The 23,633-nt window shown below is 57.7% G+C and overlaps 2 protein-coding genes across 4 annotated transcripts in view; one reads left to right on the forward strand and one right to left on the reverse strand.

Annotated features, from left to right (window-relative positions):
- The first annotated feature begins 12 nt into the window (after positions 1-12).
- BAP1 (BRCA1 associated deubiquitinase 1) lies at positions 13-8,784 on the forward strand. Of its 3 annotated transcripts, none has more exons than XM_019628110.1 (17): positions 13-199; positions 293-322; positions 425-479; positions 1,430-1,562; positions 1,912-2,031; positions 2,501-2,562; positions 2,646-2,788; positions 3,044-3,122; positions 3,574-3,697; positions 4,000-4,147; positions 4,643-4,827; positions 5,230-5,363; positions 5,911-6,389; positions 6,489-6,649; positions 6,916-7,008; positions 7,138-7,210; positions 7,433-7,884. In XM_019628110.1, the coding sequence occupies exons 1-17, from the start codon at positions 163-165 to the stop codon at positions 7,564-7,566; spliced, it is 2,190 nt and encodes a 729-aa protein (XP_019483655.1). In that variant the 5' UTR covers positions 13-162; the 3' UTR covers positions 7,567-7,884. The 3 variants fall into 3 exon arrangements, with proteins under 3 accessions (XP_019483655.1, XP_019483654.1, XP_019483652.1); XM_019628109.1 differs by having other exon boundaries at positions 68-199; positions 5,230-5,378; positions 7,433-8,784; XM_019628107.1 differs by having other exon boundaries at positions 68-199; positions 293-479; positions 7,433-8,784.
- Positions 8,785-8,887: 103 nt separating this feature from the next.
- The window catches only part of DNAH1 (dynein axonemal heavy chain 1), a 75,587-nt gene continuing 60,841 nt past the window's right edge, over positions 8,888-23,633 (reverse strand). Inside the window, exons 53-78 of the mRNA XM_019628111.1 lie at positions 22,704-22,895; positions 22,248-22,358; positions 21,301-21,486; positions 20,693-20,884; positions 19,253-19,420; positions 18,971-19,162; positions 18,650-18,781; positions 18,011-18,136; positions 17,249-17,368; positions 16,977-17,126; positions 16,690-16,850; positions 15,616-15,841; positions 15,286-15,481; positions 14,817-14,968; positions 14,186-14,382; positions 13,821-13,965; positions 13,406-13,564; positions 13,200-13,331; positions 12,662-12,832; positions 12,403-12,582; positions 12,157-12,333; positions 11,574-11,744; positions 11,276-11,406; positions 10,574-10,925; positions 10,055-10,289; positions 8,888-9,487 (exon numbers count right to left, since the gene is read on the reverse strand). Coding sequence (XP_019483656.1) covers positions 9,366-9,487; positions 10,055-10,289; positions 10,574-10,925; positions 11,276-11,406; positions 11,574-11,744; positions 12,157-12,333; positions 12,403-12,582; positions 12,662-12,832; positions 13,200-13,331; positions 13,406-13,564; positions 13,821-13,965; positions 14,186-14,382; positions 14,817-14,968; positions 15,286-15,481; positions 15,616-15,841; positions 16,690-16,850; positions 16,977-17,126; positions 17,249-17,368; positions 18,011-18,136; positions 18,650-18,781; positions 18,971-19,162; positions 19,253-19,420; positions 20,693-20,884; positions 21,301-21,486; positions 22,248-22,358; positions 22,704-22,895 — 4,476 coding nt within the window. The 3' untranslated portion in view covers positions 8,888-9,365. The remainder of the gene's footprint in view (positions 9,488-10,054; positions 10,290-10,573; positions 10,926-11,275; positions 11,407-11,573; positions 11,745-12,156; positions 12,334-12,402; positions 12,583-12,661; positions 12,833-13,199; positions 13,332-13,405; positions 13,565-13,820; positions 13,966-14,185; positions 14,383-14,816; positions 14,969-15,285; positions 15,482-15,615; positions 15,842-16,689; positions 16,851-16,976; positions 17,127-17,248; positions 17,369-18,010; positions 18,137-18,649; positions 18,782-18,970; positions 19,163-19,252; positions 19,421-20,692; positions 20,885-21,300; positions 21,487-22,247; positions 22,359-22,703; positions 22,896-23,633) is intronic.

Here is a 23,633-nt window from a genome sequence, read left to right on the forward strand (position 1 = left end):
CGCTCTCTGGTGACGTGTATCACCGGCGCGGGCGGGTGACGCGACGGGCCCCGTTGTCTGTGTGTGGGGCTAGGGGCCCGGTGGGCGTCGGGGGCTCCCGGCGGGGGCGGCGGTGGGTCGGGAGGGCCTGGACATGGCGCTGAGGGGCCGCCCCGCGGGAAGATGAATAAGGGCTGGCTGGAGCTGGAGAGCGACCCTGGTGAGGAGGACGCCGGCTCGGCGGGGGTTGGGGAGGCAGGGCGGGCCCGGGACGCGTCTGCCTGACCACCACCCGCTCTTGTCGCCCCACCAGGCCTCTTCACCCTCCTGGTGGAAGATTTCGGTAAGAGCCTCTTCTACCCGCCGGGCCTGGGGGCCCAGTCCTGCGCCCTCGCTGCACGGCCGGGGACTGCCCTTCCCAACTTCTTTCCTTTCCTGATCGCAGGTGTCAAAGGGGTGCAAGTGGAGGAGATCTATGACCTTCAGAGCAAGTGCCAGGGGTGAGTGGCTTGGCACCAGGACCGCCTTTCCTGCCCGGAGGGCTAGGGAAGGGCTCGGGGAAAAGTCCCCCTCAAAGGGGGGTAGTATCAGGAACCCCAAGTTGTGTAAATCTCATTTAAGGTAGCATCCCTCCTGATCAAGCTGATATTTTTGTTTTCTCCCGGTCTTCTCTCAGCACTTCCCTTTATGTAGTAGCACCTTTTCCCCAATACGAATCCCAGCCATCCTTTGGAGAACAGTTCTGCTGCCTTTTCTGGTCTTGGAGCAGGAAGCCAGCCCCTTCCCTAGACCCAGGTCACACAGTGCCTTTTGTGCAGCTGTAATTTATTAATGACAGCTTTAATGTGACCGTGTGCCAGTGCCTTTAATTTCCACATAAGGGTTTTGTATCGGTTGGTGTGTGGCATCTACAAGGCCTCTCCTGGGTGACCAACCTCAGGGTCTTATTTTGATAGTCCTGCAGAATAGAGGTGTGGAGGAACTGCTACAGTGACTGAGCTGAGAATTCTGCTTTTATTTCTCAGGAAGGAAAGGGCTGATACGGGTGTTCATTTCCTTCCTTGGCTGCATTGGGGCCCAGACCTTGGGGTCACAAGTGAGAATTAGTGTTGAAATTCCCCATCAGAATTTTTGTTCTCTTCTCACTTTCTGTTCCTACCCTGTCCTGGGCTGTTGGTTCCAGCTTTTCTTCTCTTATACCAGAACCTTAGACTTCATAAGGACACTGGGTGGACACCTGGAGCACTACAGCCAGAAGCTGATGCTTGAGTGCCTGAGGCAGGCTTCTGGGACGGGAGGGCTCAGGGCCACTTTGGGCAGTGTTAGGAAGAAACCAGGGGAGAGGTGGGATCATGGGAAGGGTGCCTGAGTGGTAACAGTGCAGGGGAACAGGGAAGGAACAAAGGGGATGCTAATTGCCTGGTCGAGCTCTGCCCCTTACTTTCCCCAGCCCTGTGTATGGATTCATTTTCCTGTTCAAATGGATCGAAGAGCGCCGGTCCCGTCGCAAGGTCTCTACCTTGGTGGATGATACGTCCGTGATTGATGACGACATTGTGAATAATATGTTCTTTGCCCACCAGGTCTGCTGGGCTCTGTGTTTTGTCTGGAGGGTGGGATGCTGTCATTTTCTTTGCTTGCAAAGTGGAAGTGGGGGAAGGCAGGAGGAAGAGATAGGCAGATACCAAGGGTGGTGGTTGCAGAAGGAACTGAGCTCTTTATTAAAAAAGGGAGTATCCTTAGAGCAGTTGTGGGGCCTGAGTCCACGCTCCATGTCCGCAGACATCTGGTGGGTATTCAATTGAATGAACAAATGTTGGGCAAAGATGAGGATTGTTGTCCAGATGCGACTCTCTTTGGGTCCCTATTCCTGATGTATATGGGATTTGATTGAGGGATGCTGTGTATGGGTGACTGTTCTTGATTTCACAGCTGATCCCCAACTCTTGCGCCACACATGCTCTGCTGAGCGTGCTTCTGAACTGCAGCAATGTGGACCTGGGGCCCACCCTGAGTCGCATGAAGGACTTCACCAAAGGCTTCAGCCCTGAGGTAGGCCACGCTGCCTTAATCCTGGCTCACAGCTGGCTGGGCAGATCTGACCTCCAGGGTCACTGGTGATGCCACCATATGACATTTGGCACTATGAGGCTTTTTCCTTTTCAAGTGATTATTTAAATTACCTCTGATCCTTTAATTGTGTAAGACAATTAGTTTTAGGCCCATTTGTCAGGGAAGGAGACAAACATAGGGAGGAAGGAACTTTCTTAAGTGACACCATTTTAAGACTTTGTTTGTCAGCCCTTCGTCAGGCCATGTTGCTCCCTAATGCCCACTGATTACTGCAAGGCCATGAAAGCCCATCTGTTTGGGGCTTCAGAGCTCTCTTCTGCCCCTCAGGAGAGTCCACCGTGCTTCTTCAGATCCCTGGAACACCTTCAGGCCTGCTTTCCTGAGCTTTTCCCCCCACCCAGAGGCTCACATGAGTTGTTCTGATGTGGTCTTATTTTCTTTTCTCTAGAGCAAAGGATATGCGATTGGCAACGCCCCGGAGTTGGCCAAGGCACATAATAGCCATGCCAGGTGTGTGGGAGCTGTGGGAGCTGATGGGGGTAGGAGCGAGGAAGGGCTGGCCCATTCTGGGCCCTGACTGTGTCCTTCCCCAGGCCCGAGCCACGCCACCTCCCCGAGAAGCAGAACGGCCTCAGTGCAGTGCGGACCATGGAGGCATTCCACTTTGTCAGCTATGTGCCTATCACAGGCCGGCTTTTTGAGCTAGACGGGCTCAAGGTCTACCCCATTGACCATGGTAGGCATTCCGAGCTGGGGGGCCCATTGCGTTTCTCTGCTTACCTCCTAAGGAACTGAGGTCCAGGGTCCTCAGGTGCTTGGGACTCAGTGGTAGGTGGTGGGTTTTGAGGACACCTGGCTCTAGCTAGATGGTACCCTGCAATGCATTGCTTGACTAGCCCCTGACTTGCTGGTGCAACTCCTCACTTCCACTCTTGACCTGCCCAAAATCAGGGCTTCCCACCTGATGACTCCTTGTCTTGGTCTTCCCTAGGGCCCTGGGGGGAGGATGAGGAGTGGACAGACAAGGCCCGGCGGGTCATCATGGAGCGTATCGGCCTCGCCACTGCAGGGTAAGGGCCCTACGCCTACCCTACCCTCTGGAGCTGTGTCCCCATTGGAAGGGACACAGAAAAAGGAACCAAGGCAGAGAGAGGTCAGATGACTTGTACAAGGCCACATGGTGAATCTGGCAAGATCGGGCTTAGATCTTGGGTTCCCACTTCATTGCTCTATTTCCCGCCCAGGCTACCTGTGGCCTGCTTTGGGATAGGCTGGGGAAGGGCAGGCCTGGGTGGCCCAGGTGTGCTGGCTCACTTCCTGCCAGGCCCCTCACACAGCTTGTTGCAAGGCACAGTCTCTGAGGTGCCTGGTGTGTGTGGCCAGCTGCTGCCTGCCTGTTGGGGTGGGGCCTGTACCTGTGGCTGTAGGTGTGACTTCAGGGAGCCCTGCTAGGATATCTGCCTTAGCTTGATGGTGGGGCTGGGGCAGAAGCTGCTCTCACAGCTGCAGCTGTGACTGCAGGGAGCCCTACCATGACATCCGCTTCAACCTGATGGCGGTGGTGCCTGACCGCAGGATCAAGTACGAGGCCAGGCTGCACGTGCTGAAGGTGAACCGTCAGATAATACTGGAGGCCCTGCAGCAGGTGGGTACCCTCCTGCCTGGGTCCTGCCCAGCCATGCCCTCCTCCTCCTCACTGGGGCATGTCTCTGATTCCCAAATCGCTCTCTCTTGTGGATCTTGGCTTCAACTAACCACTTCTCTCCTTTGTGCCCGTTGTGGGGAAGGTGGGACTTGGGGTAGGGAGGGAAAGTAGTTTCTAAAAGGAAGTTTGGGTTTGGCTGTTGTGTTCCCCTATGAGGGAATGGGTAGAGCCAAGGCCCTTAGCTGTTGAAGGTAGAGGCTGGGGCCGCCTTCACTGCTGTGAGCCTTGGATTCTGTTTTTAGTTGATCAGGGTAACGCAACCAGAGCTGATTCAGACCCACAAGTCTCAAGAGTCACAACTGCCTGAGGAGTCCAAACCAGCCAGTGGCAAGTCTCCCCTGGCTCTGGAGGCAAGCAGGGCCCCAGCGGCCTCTGAGGGCACCCACACAGGTACTGTGGGTCTTGGGGCCTCGCATGGGCCTCAGATCCAGCACGGCATAGCTTGACCTAGGAGACCCAAGCAGAGCAAGTCTTTTTAAACTATGGTGGCACTTGGGCAGTGGTTCAGAGGCTGCTGCGGGAGGCCTCAAGCCCAGTGCCTGCAGCCCTCTCCCATTGGAAAATGGAGGGAGAATTGTTTCCTAAAGAAAGGCACCTATAAAGGGCTGCCGTTACCACAGGCCCCTGAGCCTTCTCTGTAACCCATATTCCCTTTCTGGTTATCTTAGAGGTTTTTTTTTCTTTCTGCCTCCCTCTCTTTTTCCATCTCGTTCTTCTGTCATCGTGGGCCCATGACTTAGAGCCTACTGATCTCCATCCTTCCAGCTGGCTCTGGGAAGGGACAGGGAGGAGTGCTGTGTCACAGGACTGGGAAGACAGTGGGCTGGGGACAGCTTTTCCTGAGGATCTGGCTGACGGTCCTGCCTGTGCTCCTTTTCCTCTCAGACGGTGTGGAGGAGGTGGCTGGTTCATGCGCACAAGCTCTGACCCACAGCCCTCCCAGCAAACCCAAGCTGGTGGTGAAGCCTGCAGGGAGCAGCCTCAATGGGGTTCCTCCCAACCCCACTCCCATTGTCCAGCGGCTGCCAGCTTTTCTGGACAATCACAACTATGCTAAGTCCCCCATGCAGGTGAGCTGGGAGTGTCTCCATAGCATTCCCTCCAGGATTCTCTTGAGAGGCTGTCACAGGCAGTTTCCTCAGGTGGTTTCCTTGGTGTTCACCCTCTACCTGGGCTTTGTTCCTCTGTCTGATACTCAGAAGCCCCCTAATGGCAGGGGTTTAGGGAGGCAGAGAGAGCTGCTCTGGCTTTAAATCCAGCCTCATGACTGAGGGTTTAGATCATGTTCCTTGGTACAACTCTATGGGTTGGGTTCTGCTGGCCAAATAAAGGCCCATGTTTCTCTCAGAAGCCCAGTGTGGGCAGGTAGTGGGGGTGGGCTCTGGAGAACCACGTTGGCTTTCTCTCCGGCTGAGTGCTGTGCCCAGCCTGGGCTGACCCCTGCTCGTGGCCACCCTGGGTCTCTGCTCCAGGAGGAGGAAGACCTGGCAGCAGGTGTGGGCCGCAGCCGAGTTCCAGTCCGCCCACCCCAGCAGTTCTCCGACGATGAGGACGACTATGAGGATGATGAGGAGGATGACATGCAGAACACCAACTCCGCCATGAGGTCCGCCCCCTCTCTGTAAGGCTGCAGGCGCTAGGGCTGTGGAGCCTATCTTGAATATTCCAGCCTGTGTCTGAGAATGCCCTTCAGCAGATAGACAAACACTGAGCACCTGCTGAATGTAGGGCCTGGGGGTGGCTGGCATGAGGGGCTGATTCCAGGTCCCAAGAAGTTTTTGGAGGGCTCGGGGGAGGGCTGAGCACATTCAACAAGACATCAAGACGTGTCCTTTTGGGAGGTGGCCTTTTGGCTAGGCCTTGAAAAATTGGATGAAGCAGGGATGGAGGAGGTGGGGCAGGGATAGCTTTGCTGGAAGACATGGCACTGGCAAAAGGCCAGCAGCTGGAATAGCAAAGGTGTCCTGTGAGGATACCTGGCTACAGTTTAGGGTGCCAGGCTTGGTGTGGCCAGGTCAGGCTGCTGGACTGTGGGTGTGGAGCTGTAGTTGTCAGTCACTGGATGCCAGGATGTGTTCAGACAATTCTGGGTATTGCTGGGTGTGTGGTCACCTGACCCATTCCCCTGGCTCACCTCTCCTTGGGCCCCACAGGTATAAGCGAAAGGGGCCAGGGAAGCCAGGGCCATTGAGTGGCTCCGGGGATGGACAGCTATCGGTGCTGCAGCCCAACACCATCAACGTCTTGGCTGAGAAGCTCAAAGAGTCCCAGAAAGACCTCTCAATTCCCCTGTCCATCAAGACCAGCAGCGGGGCAGGGAGTCCAGCTGTGGCAGTGCCCACGCATTCTCAGCCTTCACCCACCCCCAGCAATGAGAGCACAGATACAGCCTCTGAGATTGGCAGCGCTTTCAACTCACCACTGCGCTCACCCATCCGCTCAGCCAACCCAACGCGACCCTCCAGCCCTGTCACCTCCCACATCTCCAAAGTGCTTTTTGGAGAGGATGACAGCCTATTGCGTGTTGACTGTATACGCTACAATCGCGCTGTACGTGACCTGGGTCCTGTCATCAGCACGGGCTTGCTGCATTTAGCTGAGGATGGTGTGCTCAGTCCCCTGGCACTGACAGGTGGGCCTTGGGCTGGCTCACTGGCCACTTGGTGTACCAAGGAGGGAGGTGGCCAAGTGACCAGTGTCCTGCACTCTGATGGGTCTTCTCATTTCCCAGAGGGTGGGAAGGGTTCCTCGCCTTCCATCAGACCAAGCCAAGGCAGCCAAGGGTCTGGTAGCCCAGAGGAGAAGGAGGTGGTAGAAGCTGTGGATGGCAGAGAGAAGCCTGGGCTGGTCCGGCCCGGTGAGCCCTTGAGTGGGGAGAAGTACTCACCCAAGGTAAGCCCCTACAGTTTTCTCTCCTAATCTTGGCAGAGGGAAGGGCCTTGGGGTACTGCTGCCCAGGGCTGGGTTCTTAATTGGAGTTTTGTGAAGGTTGGTGGCTGAAGCTATGCACCAGGAAGGCTGTCTGGGTTAAGTAGTGGCAGGGGCCTCGATAAGCTCCAGGCACCCTGGCTGCTTATCTTTGCCTCTTGCTGCCTCTTGGTAGTGTGGCTTTGGCATTGGCCAGCCGCCTTTATGGGTGCAATGCTGGATTTTGGCAGGAGCTGCTGGCACTGCTAAAGTGTGTGGAGGCTGAGATTGCAAATTATGAGGCCTGCCTCAAGGAGGAGGTGGAGAAGAGGAAGAAGTTCAAGGTGGGTCATCTCTCCAGCTGCCTGGTCCTCTGCTCCTGACTGCCTGCCTTCCCAGAAGTGCGACCTTCCGAGGTCAGCTGGTGGCAGCTCTGAGATGTGTTGCAGTGCCCTCACCCTATTTTCCTACAGATTGATGACCAGAGAAGGACCCACAACTACGATGAGTTCATCTGCACCTTCATCTCCATGCTGGCTCAGGAAGGTGAGGGGACTCACTGTTGCTTCTTACCTGGCATGCCCTGCTGAAGGCCATGTCCCTCAGATACCCCCCGTGTCAGGCCACTGCTGGAGCTTGAGCAGACTGTGGGTCTCAGGGAGGGCTGTGACACCCTCAGCTCCTGGCCTGAGGCTGTGGCCTATTGAGCAGGTGGCTGCTGGGCATCTAGCCACCTGCTCAAAGGCCTCTGCCTCTGCCTCTCTGCAGGCATGCTGGCCAACCTGGTGGAGCAGAACATTTCAGTGCGGCGGCGCCAAGGGGTCAGCATCGGTCGGCTCCACAAGCAGCGGAAGCCTGACCGGCGGAAACGCTCGCGCCCATACAAGGCTAAGCGCCAGTGAGGACTGCTGGCCCTGACTCTGCAGCCTGCTCTTGCCGTGTGGCCCTCACCAGGGTCCCTTCCCTGCCCCACTCTCCCCTTCCCAGTATTACTGAATAGTTCCAGCCAGAGAGCCCAGACCTTGGGGATGGGAGCCAGGCTGGGATTCCCTGCATTGTGCCCCTGGGCCTGGTAGGGCAGGTCAGCCCCAGGTCAGCGCTCAGGAAGCAGCAGCTGGAGCTGGGGCACAGCGAGGTGCTGCGGCTTCCTCCACAGCCGGCTGTGGAGCTGCAGGACCTGGCCTTTCTGCCTGGGCAGCAGAATATATATTTTACCTACAGAGACGTCTATTTTTCTGGGCTCTGGCCCATCTTGCCACCACTGTGTTGACATAGCCGGCTTCCTGACTCTGCATTCTCTCCTGACAGCTGTCATCCTGGTGGGGCCTGGGTGGGCATGGGCCTGCTGCTGTAGCCCCAGCCGCCAGTTGTCTCTGTTGTGAGGAAGCCAGGTCTGCTCTTCGTTCCTCCTGGGAGAACTCCAAACTCAGGGACCCGGCTGCTGGGCTGGGTTGGGAGTGGAGTGTCCCAGTGGGGGTGGGGTGCGCAGCCTGCTGGGGTCCCATGGCCTGAGCAGAGAAGAGTGTTTGAGCTGTTTGGTGGCTTCTAAACTCCCTGGCTCCAGTCGGGCTTGTCAGTCTGCTCTTTGTGGCAAGGCTCGGGGGCTCTTTGCTGTCAGTGTTGTGGCCCTGATAGTGGGCCTACCTTGGGTTCCTGGGCTCTGTCCCTGGAGCCTTGGGCTCAAAGGAGCCTCTCCCCAGCCCCTCAGTATTACCATGTCTCCCTCCTCTTAGGGGTAACAAAGACAGGGCTGCTTGCGGGAAACTGGCACCACTCAGCTTTCCCTGCCATGCCAGCTTCCTAAGCCTCTGCAAGGCACTCAGGGTGGGGGAACAGCAGGACCAAGACAACCAGTTGGAACCCCAGTGTTCCCGAAGGGCCTGATGCCAAGGGGTAATGGGCCCAGCACTGCCTCTGGAGCTCGGGCCCCAAACATAGCCCCATGGCTTCTGCCAGGTGGCTTTGAAGGTGATCCAAGCAGGCCCCTTATCTGTACATAGTGATGGGGGAGGGGTCGGTTGGGGGGCAGGCATGGCAGTTGCCTCTGCATTGAGCACAGCCTGACCCCTCGAACCCCTGTAAATATTGGATCAATGAATGAATAAAACTCTCCTAAAAAAGGAACCCTCCTGTGGTTACTGGCCTGAGGTTTGTAGGCTAGGCTGAGATTGGAGTGAGGACCTAACCAGACCTGGGCCGAAGGCCCGGTGACCAGAGGTGAAAAGGATGCATTCTTGGGCATCGGTCTGGGGGCAAAGATTCTTGGGGTCCTATGCCTAGAATTTAGGACCTGAGCTGAGGAGGGGCTTTGGCTGGATTGTGGAAGCTGAAGAGGTGTGTGTAAGAGAAGGCATGCCATGGTTTTTACCAGATCTGATAGCTTTGCAGTCTGGAGAGAGGCTGGAGCCCTGGGTTGAGGCAGGGCTGCCTCTAGTCCCGCCTGGTGTGCTCTCCCTGGAGGGGCCCTGGGACCTTGGAGGGCTCACCTCCCCTTGTTGCACTTGGACAGGTCCAGCAGGTAAAGCTGCCACCTTTGCCACTCTTCCCGCTGCTAACCACATTCTCTCTCGAGGCTGCTGCAGCCCCTCACCCCCACTTTTCCCTGGCAGAGTTCTACAGAAGGGGCCTGATGTAAGCAGGTAAGGCTCAGCTGGACTGCTTAGAAAACTCAACTTTAATGGCCCCCACCCTCTGTCCAAGGCTAGTAGTCCAGGGCACAGATGAGGGCCACACCACGCTTTATCCAGTGTCGCTGGGGCTTGTTGGAGGGGATCTCCACAGCAATGATGTAGTTGGTGGAGTGGCCTGTGGTTGATAGTGTTCCTAGAGCAGGCAACAAAAGGGGAGGGTAAGCTATCTGCCACAAATAGAGCAGGAACAGAGTAAAGGCAATGCGCTTGGCAGACTGAGTTGCGGGCAAGGAGGGTGCCCTGACCCAAGAGGAAGCCTGGCTGGTGAGGGGTCTGGCCAAGCCTCAGGCCTGCTCAGGGTTAATGCGTTGACCGATTGAGGACAGGTGGCAATGAGAGGGTTGATACCACTGCTTATTCCCTGCTGGATGCAGCTCAGGCCCATTCTCCCCTCTCCAGGCCTCAGTTACCCACTCTAAACTCCCATTGTCAGGCTGGGGCTCCCAGGACCCAAGGTGGGTCTGCTGAGGAAGGCAAGAAGATGGGGAGCTCAGAGGCCGCTCCCCGTAGACTGAGCCCAGCCTCGGTATTAGTATGCCTGCTGCTGCCAGGCTCTGTCCTTGCCCCCTTGGTTTCGGGACTGCTGACTGACAGTTGTCGGCTATCTTGTTCAGCTAACCTGGGTCAACCTAACTGGCCTGGGCTGGCCCAGTCCTGGGCCCCCTTCTATGGTGTAGGCTCCCTGCCCTGGGCCCTGTACCAGCACGGGTCAGCGTCTTGTAGATGGGACACAGGTAGATGTCCTGGTTCTGGATCTTGCGGTTGGGTATCGGCAGGAGCCAGATAACGGCCATCTCCGTGTAGAGCTCCTTGGGCCGAGACTCGGCCAGCTGGAAGGACATGGGGTCCCAGCGAGCACCTTCCAGGAACAGTCCATGGATGTAGCACCCCTCTTCGGGCCTTTTCTTGAGCTCCAACACTGACTGGCTCATCACCTGTGGTGGGCAAAAACACCCCCACACACACACACTTATCGGCTCCAAGAATCTGGGTTAGAATTTGGGTCCAGAGGCACCAGTTCCCTCCTGAGAGCTCTGCCTGCCTGCCCATCACTCACCTGCCATTTTAGCTGGTACCCTGCACTCTGCGTCCCTAGGGGCTCATGGCCTCTTCTGGCGTGGCTTTCCTTACCCCCCAACCCCCACTCAGGTGTCCCCTGACTCTGCCAGCCAGCTGTACCCCAGTCTGTCACCTGACCTGGCCCTGGCTGTGTCCAGACCTTGAAATCGAAGGCAATGGTGTCGATGGAGATGACAGACTTGCGGGCAAAGTTCTGCAGGGTGCCCGTCAGGAAGGCCTGGGGGAAGAAGAAGCCGCTGATCCAGAAGACAGCCGGGACGCCCCCTTGGATCCAGGTCTGCAGGAAGTCCAGGCGTTGCAGCAGATCCATGACCCACGAGGACAGTGGCTTGAGTGATGGGTAGGCCTTGGCGTTCCAGAGCTCGGGCACAGTGTTGTTATATAAGCTGGCAGCCATGAGCTCTAGCTGCAAGGACATCACGACCAGCCCCTTGAGTGCCTTGAGCAGGTCTCGCAGTGTCTGTGTGATCACCTGCAGCAGCCGGTTGTACCTATGGGGCCAGTGACAAGGAGGCAGGTAGTGGGCCAGGGCCGTGTGGCGGTATCTACACTCCCCAGTTGTAGGCCATAGACAAAAAAACAATGGCCGAACGAACACAGGAGCTAAGAGCATAGAGCTGGTTGGACAACCTGGGTATCCCGCTCTGCCCCTTAGCAAATGTGTGACCGTTCACGTAACCTTTTTGGGCCTTGGTTTGCTCATCTGTAAAATGGGAATAATAAAAATGAGGATGGATTTATAGCACTTGGCATGGCACCTGGCCCACAGTAGCTCTTGCTGTCATTTCTCTACAGCCTAGTGATCTGCTGGCTACAGGGCTGGGGATGGCGGGGGGATTACCGAATGACTTCCTGTACTAGCACCGTGTTCATTGACTCCTCGTACAGCACGGGGTACTTAGTCATCACCAACTGTAAGTTGGTGGGCTCAGGCACCTGGAGCAGAATGTTCTGGGCCATGTCTTCTACTATCTGTCAGGACAAAGGGATACTGGGGGTCAGGGCTCTATTCCCCATGCCCCGCCCCTGCACAAGATTCCACATGCACAGAATTCCTTTCCACAAGGGAGCAGGCAGGATGGTGGGTGGGAAACTGGCCCTGCCCAACCCTTGGACCCCTTTCCCCTGCTGCCACACACCTCCTCCCGGCCCTGGCCACCCACGGAGGTTGATTTAGGTTGCAGTTGTACGATGGTACCAAGCAGGGCATAAGTTTCATTCTGGGCAAAGGTGATATTGGCGTTGTCATGCAGGCCAAAGATCTCAGGCATGTCGTTGAGCGGAAGGCCCTTGATGTAGGAGAGGTAGCCCTAGGGGATAGGAGGGCATAACTGAAGCCCCTGCCTGGCTCTACCCCCAGCTGTAGGGTGGCCTTCCAATTGAGCACATCCCCTACTCAGCACCCTAGTTGTAACCCTGCTGTTCTCGGGACTCCATGTCCTCTGAGGTGTGGGTGGCCTTTGCCTCCCTCCCAGTCCCCTTCTCACTGCCATCCAGCTCCCTGCTATTTCATTTGGCTGCTCAAACCCGTTATATTTCCTCCTTTACACTGAAGACGCATACCCTGGAATGTCTGACCCAGCCCCTGACTGCGCCTCTCACATCCTCAGTGAGTGGTTGCACTCAGGCAGTGCTGGTTGTCTTTGTGCGATGGATTAATCAAGGAGAAGGAGCAAATGGAGGGCAGGGCCCACGTCTTCTCTCACCCAGACCCAGGCTCACGTTAAGGTCGTAGGTGGGTTGGATCTGGTGGTAGATGCCAGAGGCGCTGTAGCTGTGCTCAGGGGAGAGCACGGCAGGGCTGTAGAAGTCCTCCAGGATGTTCATGACACAGCGGCGGTCCCAGTCATCAGTGACGCGGCCCCCGTAGTTGATCTCCCCTGCCGTGTACTTGAGGACCTAGGGGGTGGGTGGGTGAGGGCCCCCACAAGTGCCCAGCCCCTTGCCCCCAGCCTGTCCCCAGCCCACCTTGTAGGGGATGTCATCATACTCGTCCAGGAACATCTTGAGCTGGCTGATGCATATACGCAGGTCCCCGTCCGTGAACTCGTAGGGGATGTTGAAGCCCAGGGGCCCAAACTTGCGGCGCTCCAGCACATTCCCATGAAACAGGCACAGAGACAGCAGCAGGGACTTGAACTCCATCACCTATGAGAGGTGGGGGGCAGGGGACACAAGAGGTGAGGATGGGGGCAGGCAGGGCGGGGCACTGCCAAGCGTGCCTTACCTTGTGACAGGAGTTAAAGAAGTCGTCACTGAGGCTGCTGTAGGACTTGAGCAGGTTGGCCTTGACCCCTCGTGGCGGCTCAATGGTCATCTTGGAGCCATTCTGCAGGATGGACACTGGGAACTTGTTGCTGGGCAGGCTGGTGAGCCACAGGCGGAAGTCCCGATGTACCTGGTGGTCACACTCCACGTGAGCTTCGAGACCCATACCTGATGGCCTCCCCAACACCAGGCTCCCTCCTTCTCAGAGACCCTCGGCCAGGCTGCATGGACCACAGATTAAGGATATGAGCTTTGGTAAGTCCCAGGGTCACTGGTCTGTGCCGGGTGGCCTTGAGTAATTCACATCACCACTGGTAAGAGTAACTTGGCGGGAGCCACTGGGAAGATTATATACTCAATGCATGTTCCAGATGTTGGTTCCTGAGCACTTGCTGTGTGCCTGGGTGAGGCTGAGTGCTTTGCGGGAACGCCTCCTTTAGCCCCACGGTACTGGGTGGACACATTAGTACTCCCTTCAGCCGAGGAGGCTGGCGCACCTTGTCGGGGTTGATATGCTCGATGAGGCGTTCTAGGGCTGGCATCCAGCTTGGGGCCAGGTGGCAGTTCTGAAAGAAGACCCACTTGCCCCTCTCTAGGGAGCTGCGCATCATGGCTTCTGCCCGAGGGCCCTGTGGGGGAGGGAGTGCTGAGTGGCTGGGGCCAGCTGGCCCGGCCCCCCTCGCCCTCCGGGCCCCGCTCTTACCTGGCCCTGGCCCAGGGAGATGGCGGAGAGCTTCTTGGAGAACTTCATCTCTTCAGCAAACTTGTACAGGTCGGCCGCGGGGTCAGTGCCAGGTGACAGCACGAAGATGAGGGGCGTGGTGGAGTTGGAGTCTTTAAACACCACGGACAGGTTGGCTGTCTGCCGGGCAAGGAGCGAGGCTGGGGCAACCTGGGGCTAAGGAGGCTCCGGGACCAGAGCAGGGAGGGCAATCTTGGGGTTCCCACAGAGGTCCCAGGGAACGTCCTGGTGGAGCCTGGAACCTCCCAGAGCCTTTGGAGGGGTGGGGCTAGGAGTTCTTGCCCGACCAAGGCTGCAAAGCAGTCTGTCCAGGTGCAGCCAGGCCCCTGGGGCCCAAGGTGAGGATTCGCCTGGGACACTGGCTGGTAGCACTTGCCTGGGGCTCAATAAAGGCTGGCTCCAGGTTGGCGGCCACAAAGTCCTGCATGGCGTTGGTAACTTTGTCCCCACGTAGGCAGCGCAGGACCAGCAGCTTCTGGAACTGGTCCAGGTACTGGTCCCAGATGCCAGGCAAGGGCTCCCTGCAACAGTGCCCATGTGTCCCTGAAAGCTACCTGTGGGAGGGCACTGGCCACAGGGACTCTGCCTGATGGATGGCAGAGGAGAGTGGGGTGTCCAGGGTGTCCATGGCCAGAGGCACGGAAGAGATGAGGCCACGGCTGCGGGGCAACCCTGGGTGGCCCCTCAGAGAAGGCTTGTGTCTGGGGTCTCAGCCCCTTGATGCCCTGGGGCTCAGCTCACCGGTGGGGCTCGAGGCTGTCAAAGATGACCCGGAATTCTGAGAGGTGCTCCACAAAGTCAGTGGCAAAGGAGGAAAAGGCTGGCAGGTTCGAGAGTGCCAGGATGTCTCTCCAGGCCCGGTCTGACAGCCAGTCCGCTGCAGGGTTCTCAGTCATGACCTGGATGGAGCCCCCGGACAGGAGGTAGCGCCACTCGCTCTGTCAGGGCACAGAGGGAGGCTAGTTCCAGGCCCTGTGTGCCTGTGAACATGCCACGCACACAGTGAGGGCTTGAGCCGTGGTCGCTGTCACTACTGCTATCTTGGCAGTGCTTTCTAACACACCACAAAATACCTGGTGCTCATGAGGGTGTGAGCTGGGAGGCTCGGGGCCAGCCTCTGTGCCCAGCAGCACACTCAAGGCTCTGAGAAGGCCTATGTTCACAGACTGCTTGGGCCTACTTAACGCAGGGTCTCCATTTTTAGGCAAGGAACTGTGTTTCCTAAGGCCTCTGCCCCTTTGCTCTTGCCGTGCCTTCATAACTGGCCTTCGGTTTCCTTCCACCCTGTTCTCCCAGGCCCTGCAACAGGGCAACTCCTCAGGCAGTCTTTCCTGGGTCTCTGGCCTGCCCAGCTGCCTCGCTGCTCATGCACCTGGTCGATCTTGTTCTCGTTCATCATGATGCGGGCACACAGCAGGAAGGCAAACATCAGCTTGTGCTTCTCAAAGAGGCTGCGGCAGACGTTGCTGTAGAGGCTGTAGGTCAGATAGCGGTTGATGTTGGCAATGCGCTTCTTCAGGTTATCTGCAGGGCAGAGAGGTGATGGCAACACTCGAGAAAGGAAGGAAGGAAGCAAGAGGCCTGGGGTCCAGCCCAGCCCGGCCAGTCTCCCCAGCAGCCATAGGGCAGTCTGGGCCTCCCCTTGGGGCATTTGGAGTTCCCAGTAAAAGGGCTCCAAGGAAGGTAGGAAGGGGTGTGTGTCTGATATGACAGCATGTCCAAGTGACTGTGGTGTGAGTTTATGTATGTGCCCATTGCAGAAGTATGTTCACATGTGTCCCATCTTTGCCAGGGTGGGGGCCTGGTGCTTGTGTCAACGTGGGCGTGTGTGCCAGGGCTACCTGCCCTCTCAGAGTTGGCGATGCCCGAGAGGAAGATGTTGAGAAACCACTCGAGGGAGTACTGGTACATGGGGTCCACGTTGGCCAGGTCAGACACACAGAAGAAGAGGATCTGGGTGCGGGTGGCCACGGGTATGTACTCCATGCGTGTGAGGTCAATGTCCTTCTCTGTCTGCTCTGCAATCCTGACCTTGGCCTGGGGGTGCAGAGGCGGGGTGGTAGTCAGGCCCAGGAATGCTGGCAAAGAGCAGCAGGCGGAAATGGATGGGGACAGGGTCAGGCCCAGGGCAGGTGGGGAGAGGCAGGCAGGGTGGGCAGGCAGTTGCCAACCTGGATCTCCGCAGCCTTCATTTTGGAAGCCTCCAGCACCTTGATGAGTTCCATGTCATCCACGGGGTTGCCCTCGGAGGAACTGAGCCGGTATAGGATCTGGTCTTCAATGTCCTTCAGCTCCTGGCGCATCTTGGCATTACTGACAATCAGCTGGTTCTTGGCTTCCTCCAGGTCGGGCCGCTCCTCAGCCACTACTTGGCCCAGCAGCAGGTCCTCTAGGCCACTGCCAGGGGCAGGGGACACCGTGTCTGTAATACCTGGTGGGCCCTGGAGGGCCAGCCTTGAGCCTGCCCACCTACCTATCTGTGCTCTTGGGGCTTCAGGAGCACTGAGTCCCTGCTGATGTCAGCCCGGAAGGCCTAGCCTGTCTCAGACTTCAGTGATAATGCAGAGCCTGCCTTCAGAGTGACCAGCTAACAGTGAGACCTCGGGTGGCAGCCTGGAATCCCAGAAGGGGCCAGGCAGGTGGATGTGTGAGCTGCTAGGGTCTCTGAAAAACTCTTTCTCAGCAGGAGGAAGCAGTGGGTGCCTGGGAGGGCCAGGCCTTAGGGAGAGACAGGGCCACCCCGTGCCCTGTGGAGAGGTTTATTGTGGCCATTGACATGGAGGCCTTAGCATGGAGCAGGCCTGTGGTTCTGGAGGCCTGTGAGGCCTGTGTGAGTGGCCAGTAAAAGCCACAATGCCTGGGCTCATGGCAACAAGGGCAGGAAACGGGGCTTGGGTTCAGGGACCCAGAGTGTGCCCGACTCAGGGCTCCAGGGCAGCTCTGGAGGTGAGTGCACAAGGGTCTGGAGCGGGCTGAGCTGCAGGGGAAAGGTATCTAGACAAGGTGGTGCTAGTGCTCTCCAGGGCAGTGGTGTGGGGGGTGGTCCTGACCAGGGATCAGGATGAGTTGGGGGTGGGGGTTCTTAGATGGAAACGGTGCAAGTCAGGGAAGCTGGTGGAGGGGCTAGAAAGGCCTGGAATGCCAAAGTGACTGGGAGGAACCTGGCAGAGCCTCGGAGTTGGGGAAAGGCCCAGAGCCCCGGCCTTGGGGGAGGAGAGGGGCAGCTGGGCGGGTCGAGGGCTCACCTGGGCGACAGGGTGAAGTTGATGAGGGTGAGTTTGGTGGCGACCTCAGGCGTGTAGTGTGGGTTGGGCAGCTTGGTGGTGATGTACATCCTGAAGTCTTCATGGTAGGGGATCACCGTGTCCCCGAGCTTCAGCACCGTGTTCCCCTGCTGCTTGTATGTCTGTGGTGGGTGGGATGGGCGAGAGCTGTAGCCTAGGCTTCACCAGTGTGGCAGGAGAGGGAGGCTGCCCTCTCCCCTGCCCAGGCCGACAGCCCGCTCCCCACACCCCTACGGCCGCAGGCTCGCCTGCTTTAGCAGCACGGGCTCCAGGGCTGGGTCCAGCTCCTCGCCCACGTTCTCCAGAAGGCAGGGCTTGCCAAAGCGGATGGCATTCTCCATGCTGCGCAGGAAGTCACGGTCACTCAGCTTGAACACATCCAGCCCACTGTCTTTCTCCTGTGGGGGTAGGGGGAAAGTAGGGGCTGTGGGGGCTGAGAGCCACCCTGAGGCTCAGCTATTCCCCTTGTACCTGCTAAGCCTGGCTGGGTGAGGTGGTGGCACCTGGCAGGTGGGCTCACCATGTTCTTGATCCATTTGTTGGCCTGGCCCTGAGGGTCAATGAAGTGGGTCCAGCGCTGGGAGAACTGGTTGATGACCCCATTCTCCACTGACAGTGTGTCGTTGGGGAGGCCAGCGATCTGCGGGACACCAGTGCTGTACTAGGTCAGAGCTCTCAGAAGGAAAAGGGTGAGCTGGGGCATCAGCTACTCCCAACCTCATGTTTTGGCTGTGTCTGTTCTCTCATTGCATCTCCATGGAGGTGGGGGTAGGTGACAGTGTGCTCCTAGGCTGGCTCCCAACACCATCCTTCACTGGGCCTCTGTCTCCTTGCCTACTGAGTCCTCGCTCAGTTAGACCATCTCCACAGAGCCCACAGCCCATTGGCCCCTCCTGCCGTATGCTCACCTTTGACGTTTGCCTGTAGACTCTTGGTTCTTTCCCTGTGCCAACTCTACCTGTCCTTCAGGGTCTAGCTGAGACACTACTTCTTTCAGGGAACACTGCTTAACCCTCACTCTGGACACTGCTCCCCCAGCCTCATCCTCACTCCTCAAGCACCCCTGATCTGTCTGCTCACAAATGGCTAACTTCTGAGCCACACTCCACTCAGCTTTCTCCTTTCCTACCCACCACCCTCTTGCAGGGCCCGGGTGGGTTCAGGGGAGGCATCTCTGAGCAGATCCAGGGAAGAGGGTGGGAGAAAGGCAGGAGGCTCCTGGCCCAGCATGGACCACGCCACAGGCCCAGTCCAGTTGCTCCAGCCCACCCTGGGCGGGCACCTGCCATGAGCGGATCTTCACGGGGTTCCCCAGCGTCCCGATTAGCGTGGGCTCGGAGGTGTGTGGAACGTGGTGCATCACAAGATTCTTGACCCAGTGGTTGTAGAGTGCCGTGCGGTACTGGCCCTGGGGAGGTGCCAGACTCAGGTCCACCCACCATAACACCTGCGACACCCTCCCACCTCCCCCTGCTCCCCAGTGCTCAGCAGTTGTACATAGAGGTCAGAGATCAGACGTGGAGCTAGACACTTGCGCTCTAGTCTCACTGTGGGCAACTTCCTTGGTCTCCATAAACCTCAGCCCCTCATCTGTGAAACAGGTGTAATGATAACAATGCCCACTTGTCAGTGCATCTGTGAGTCTAAAGTGCCACGCACACAGCAAGCCCTGAAGTGCGAGCTCGTATTTCCCACTAGAAGGCCAGCCCTGCCAGGGTGGGTTTTCTGGCTATTTCATGCACTGCCATATCCCTGGTTCCTGAAACAGCACCTGGCTCAGATGGGGCACCTGAGAAATGCCTGTGGAATGCGTGAATGAGGGGAGAGCCGCCCTGCAGGCAGCTCCTCATGGAGGTGAGGCCTCAGGGCAGGGCCTCTTTGGAAGGTGAGGCTGTCCCAGTCAGGGCTGGGGGCTCCTTACCGTGAAGGGGCCCAGGTAGGCCACGAAGCCAGCAGCCACCAGCACATCACCGGAGATGTTGTGAAGCATTTGTTCCAGGTTCTCCACTGTCTCCTGCCAGCGCACCTTCTCATCTGACAGACCATTGATGAGCTGTGGAGTAAGCCCCATGGGGTGGGCTCTGGGAGGCTAGGCCAGGGGCCTGGTGTCCCTGCCCACTGCAGTCCCCAGGCTGCTGGGGAGGGGTTCCAAACAGCCACCCCAGGACCCTACCACTATGCAGATCCTTCCAGCCCCTATCTGGGGCCGGGCAGGCCATGCCCACAGGAGGGGTGTGCATACCTTGTCCGCTCGGCCCAGCCGCTGCTCACACTGCTCACACTTCAACTCCAGCTCCTCCTTCTTGGCGATGCATTCTCGGTACCTGGCCTGCATTGTGGCGATGCCGTCCTCCACCTCCTGCAGGCGCTGCTTCGCCTCCTCCAGGATCTTCTGGGTCACCTCCAGGTCCTCCTGGGCCTCCCGCAGGGCTTGCTGCAGGCAGAGGGATCAGGGCCAGCTTGTTGAGTGCCCTGGGGAGCCCTCTCCCCCCTCTCTAGCCCCCCAGTTATACCCAGGCCTCACCCTCTTGGGCTCCACGGCCTTGGCCACAAAGTGGTACTTGTGCATGGCGCGCACCCACTGGCAGATGGAGGTGCAGGCCTTGGACACCTTGGCGATGGCGGCGGGTTGGAACTCTTCATTGTCGATGTATGGCTGGATGGCTTTAATCACTGCATCCCCAATGTTGTCCTGGACATGGGAACCATAGGCCTCAGGGGGCTGCTTCCCAGGGAGGATGGGGTAGGGGGTGTCTGCTAAGGGCCACCCCGATCCTACTTCTGTGCCCCATGTCCTGTGCAGGCCTCAGCACCGTGTCCTTATTCCCTTAGGGAATAAACATGACCTAAAAAGGTTGGCTAGAAGAGCAACTTCTGCATTCCAGGATTTCAGACAACAGGACTGGAGATTTCTGAAGAAACAACATGGCCTCAAGATCTGATAGCACACAGGCCCCGTTTAAAACTCATTTAGAGACAAGGGCCGCTTCCTGGCAGGTATGGAAACAAGTGAGTGGTCTGGTGCCCAGACCAGGTTCATGTTCAAGGGTAATTACCCCTACCCCTAGAGCTTACCACACCCCTGGGGCGCTTGCCCCTCTCTGAGAGAGTCCAACCCTGTAGTTCAGGATGGGCCCCGGAATCTGCATTGTTCATGAGCTCTCAGAGCTCAGAACCTGGACCAGGGGAGCCTGAGTGCTGGCTGTGAGCACTCCTGATTTGGGCTTAATTAGGCCTGTGGGGCCTCTGGTTTCCAGTCTGATGGAAGAGGAGGAGGAGGCATGGAGAAGCCCACAGGGGTTCTAGCTGCCTTCCATCCCATCTGGGAAGTGCCTGGGACCCCAACACCAACACATGGGGGTGGGGGATAGTCCACATGGGATAGGCATTGTCCTTTAGCCAATTTCTGGGCTGAAGAGGGGCCTTCCAAGAGGGCTGTGGGCTCCAGACTGACCTAACCTTGAAGCAGCTCCTAAGACAGCACGTGCCCATGGACAATGAGGGCCCCAGATAGACAGGCAGAGAAACTCAGAGACAGACAGCAGGAGCTGAGCCTCAGGCGCTGAGGCCATGGGAGCGGCAGTCATCAAGTAGCTGCTGACTGTCCAGGCCAAGGCCATGGGGGATGCGGGGAGGAAAGGACATGACAATCTCCGGGCTGCAGAGCCTCGAAGTAACTGTGCATGAAATCCTATGGGCACAAGAGACTGCCTGGGTCCTGATTTCCTCAGTAACCATCTGTTGGTGGATGGCGGCTCTGTCTGGCACCCCCACCAGTTGGAGAGTTCCTCCGGGCCAGGACCTGGCTCCTGTCAGCTCTGTGGCCACAGGGCTGTGTGTCTTGCAGGCACAGGGAGACAGGACAGAGACCCCAGTGCTGTGGTGGGGTAGGCGCCTCGCCCCACTTCCCTGCCTGGCCGGGTAGCGCTCACTCACCGGATGGCCAGGGGCCTGGCATGCTCACCTTGTCATACTTGAAGAGGCTCTCAAGGAACCGGCCAGGGTCCTGCAGCAGCCCCTTGCCAGGCTCCCAGTAGTCATCCACCTTGGAGCCGGGCTTCTCTCCAGGCACCTTCTTGGGCTTGATGCCCTTCATGATGCACACAGCTTCTATGACCAGCTTCACCCCTGGGGGTGGCCGTTGCATGGCACGCACCTGTGGGCCAGGCCAAGAATAGAGAAGGGGGAGGTCCATCGCTCAGTGGGTTACCCCTGGGTAGAGACAGCTGCCAGACAGAGTGAGCCCCACCAACCAAGTCTCTACCACCACAGACAGAGGGTATGCCCAGAGACCCCTAAGGTCAGCTTCAGTCTGTGGCTCCTACTGCTCCCCCAAGTACCCAGGCCTGCCTACCAAGTCCTGTATGCTCAGCTCGCAGGGCCCAAAGTTCTCCCCATGCACCTGCTTGGGCCCTGGGGCTGGTACAGGAGGTAAGGGTAGGTAGCCAGGTTCCAGCCCTATTTCTGCCCTCACCTCTGGACACATGGCTCCCACGGAATTTGGGGGCCAGAACCCAAGAGGCACCAGGAAGAAATGCCAGGAGGAGCTCTGGGAGACGCCTGGCCACCAACCTCAGTCACGTCATTCTTGTTGAGGTTGCGCAGGCTGGCCAGGGCTGCATCCAGAGCAGGCAGCGCCTCATCCAGGTCCTTCTGGGCATCGTCGGCAATGGCTTGTGCCTTCCTGGCCTTCTCGTTGGCCTTGATCTCCTCTTCCTGCACTGATTTCTGGGTCTCCTCAGCAATGATTGTGTCTGCCTGGGGACCGGAGGCAGGGAGGGCTCAGCTGGTGGCCGGGGTCAGGGACAGGTGTGCCCGCCTCCCCTTTCTCCTCTTTGCCTCTCAGTCTCCCCAGGTGGAAGGAAGTGTGGATTGGGACGCCCTGTTCTCCAAGGGCCCTTTTGGCTGTGACAGACCATGGCGATCTGAAATGCTACGAGGCCCTTCCAACCCTGAATGTTCACTGTGGCCAGCTTGGGGCCTGGCATAGGGCTTGGGCTTTACATGCTTGAGCATAGCTGCCCTATGGGGCAGGGCCCCCTAAGCCCACAGGCGCCACCCCTAAGTCACTGTCTTTCCATCTGCTGGAAAGTTTTAATACACTGACTTAGTAGAACAGGACACAACCGCTTCTGGCAGAAGCAGTCATAATGAATATGCAAACCTGTGATGTCTGCTGGAGTGGCAGGTGCTCAGAGGATCTGAGAGAGAGAGAGACCAGGCAGACTTCTGCATGGCTGCCTGTGGTAGCCCTGCCACTCAGTCCATTCTGTGATTATTGGGGTTTGAATTTGTCTGTCTTACTCTACCGTATCTCCTGCCTAGTGCAGTGCCTGGCATAGAACAGGCCCTGATCAAACATTTGTTGAATGAACAAATGACTACTGAATGAGGAAATGGCACCAAGAGGCTAAGCAACCTGCAGTGGTCGGGCAGCAAGTGATCTTGTGGTTGCACGGGGATGCTGAGCATCCTCAGACATAGTGAGACATCCGGGCCAGGCTGGGCATGCCCCCTACCTTGATCTGCTCCATGGTGAGCGAGGTGTCCTTGGCAGCTTTCTCCAGCAGGGGGCGCATAAGCTCCAGCTCCTCCTGCATCTTGGTCACGTCCTCAGAAGTGCGCAGCAGCTGGGGGTCGGGGCACAGAGAGAAAAACAGGTGTGATAGGGGACCAGAAAGAGAGCGCGGCCTAGAGGGTGTTAGGGAGAGGGCCTTGCAGGACCATCTTCACTCATGAGTGAGAGGCATAGTTGGCAGCTTCAGGGGCCCCAGGTTGCCCAGTGGACCTCAGAGGAAGGGAACAGTCTACTGAGCATCTGCATTGGCCTTGCCCTTGGCCAGCAGCTTTTGCTCTTTTGATGAGGGAGGAAGCCACCCATTTAAACACTGTGGGCTGCCTTGGGTCAGGGCTAAGCTGGAGCAGGCAGAACCATAGGCAACTGGCTGTTGCTCACAAGCCCCACGCTGGCCCACCTTGTCGAGGCCACCCTTCATACGGTTCTTGGCAGTTTTTAGCTCCTGTTTCTTCTGCTCAATGAGGATAGAGAAAATATTGAGCAGCTCCAGGTAGCTCTTGGGGGTCACGTAGTTGTGGCGGGCCAGCTCGGCCAGGTACTCGACACACTTCCTGGCCACCGACTGGTGGATATTCACGCACACCTGAATCTGTGGGATGGGAGACCACTGATGGCAGCTTTGTAGAACCCCCAGCAAAGAGGAGGCACCAGGGTGCCTTCGAAGCCACTGCAGCTTGGTTCTAGGGAAGGAGCCTCAATGTCCCTCACACTCACTCGCTCCTATGACCTCACAACCTCCAGGTCAAGGTTACCTGTTCTGCAGATGAAACCACCCAGAGAAGTTAAGGGACTTGTTCAGGCTCTACAGCTGTGAAAAGCAAAGCTGGCTTTGTGGACCCAGGTATCTCCTAGCTCTTGGCCCAATGCCCTTGTCATAGTCCCCATGACCTGCCTCTCTTTGAGAGCCCTAAGGTACACCCCCCCCACCCCCCCGACCTCCTTGGAGGTTGTGAGGGAAGGGAGGACCCAAGGCCTTAGCATAGGTGAGGGGAAATGGGAAATTGGCTCACTCTAGCTCTTAGTGCCTGAGTGACCATCACTGTCTCAGGTTGGACCAGACAAATTTAGCCCCCCCCCCGTTTGTGGTCTCTGGGTTGTGTCAGGGGGTTCTTTGAAGAAAGCTGCCATGAAACCCTCAGGGAATAAGATAAACAGTGACTGTGTAACTCTGAGCCCAACACTTCCTATGTCATTCTGATGACTTTGTGGCATTCCCATTATACAGATGAGGAAACTGAGGCTTAGACAGGTAAACCTATCTTCCCAAAGGCTTACCATCAGTGATGGGCCTAGGACTCTCACCTATGCCTTAGTGACCCCAAGCCCA

Source organism: Hipposideros armiger, unplaced genomic scaffold (genome assembly GCF_001890085.2).
Source record: "Hipposideros armiger isolate ML-2016 unplaced genomic scaffold, ASM189008v1 scaffold_748, whole genome shotgun sequence".
Classification (NCBI taxonomy): Eukaryota; Metazoa; Chordata; class Mammalia; order Chiroptera; family Hipposideridae; genus Hipposideros; species Hipposideros armiger.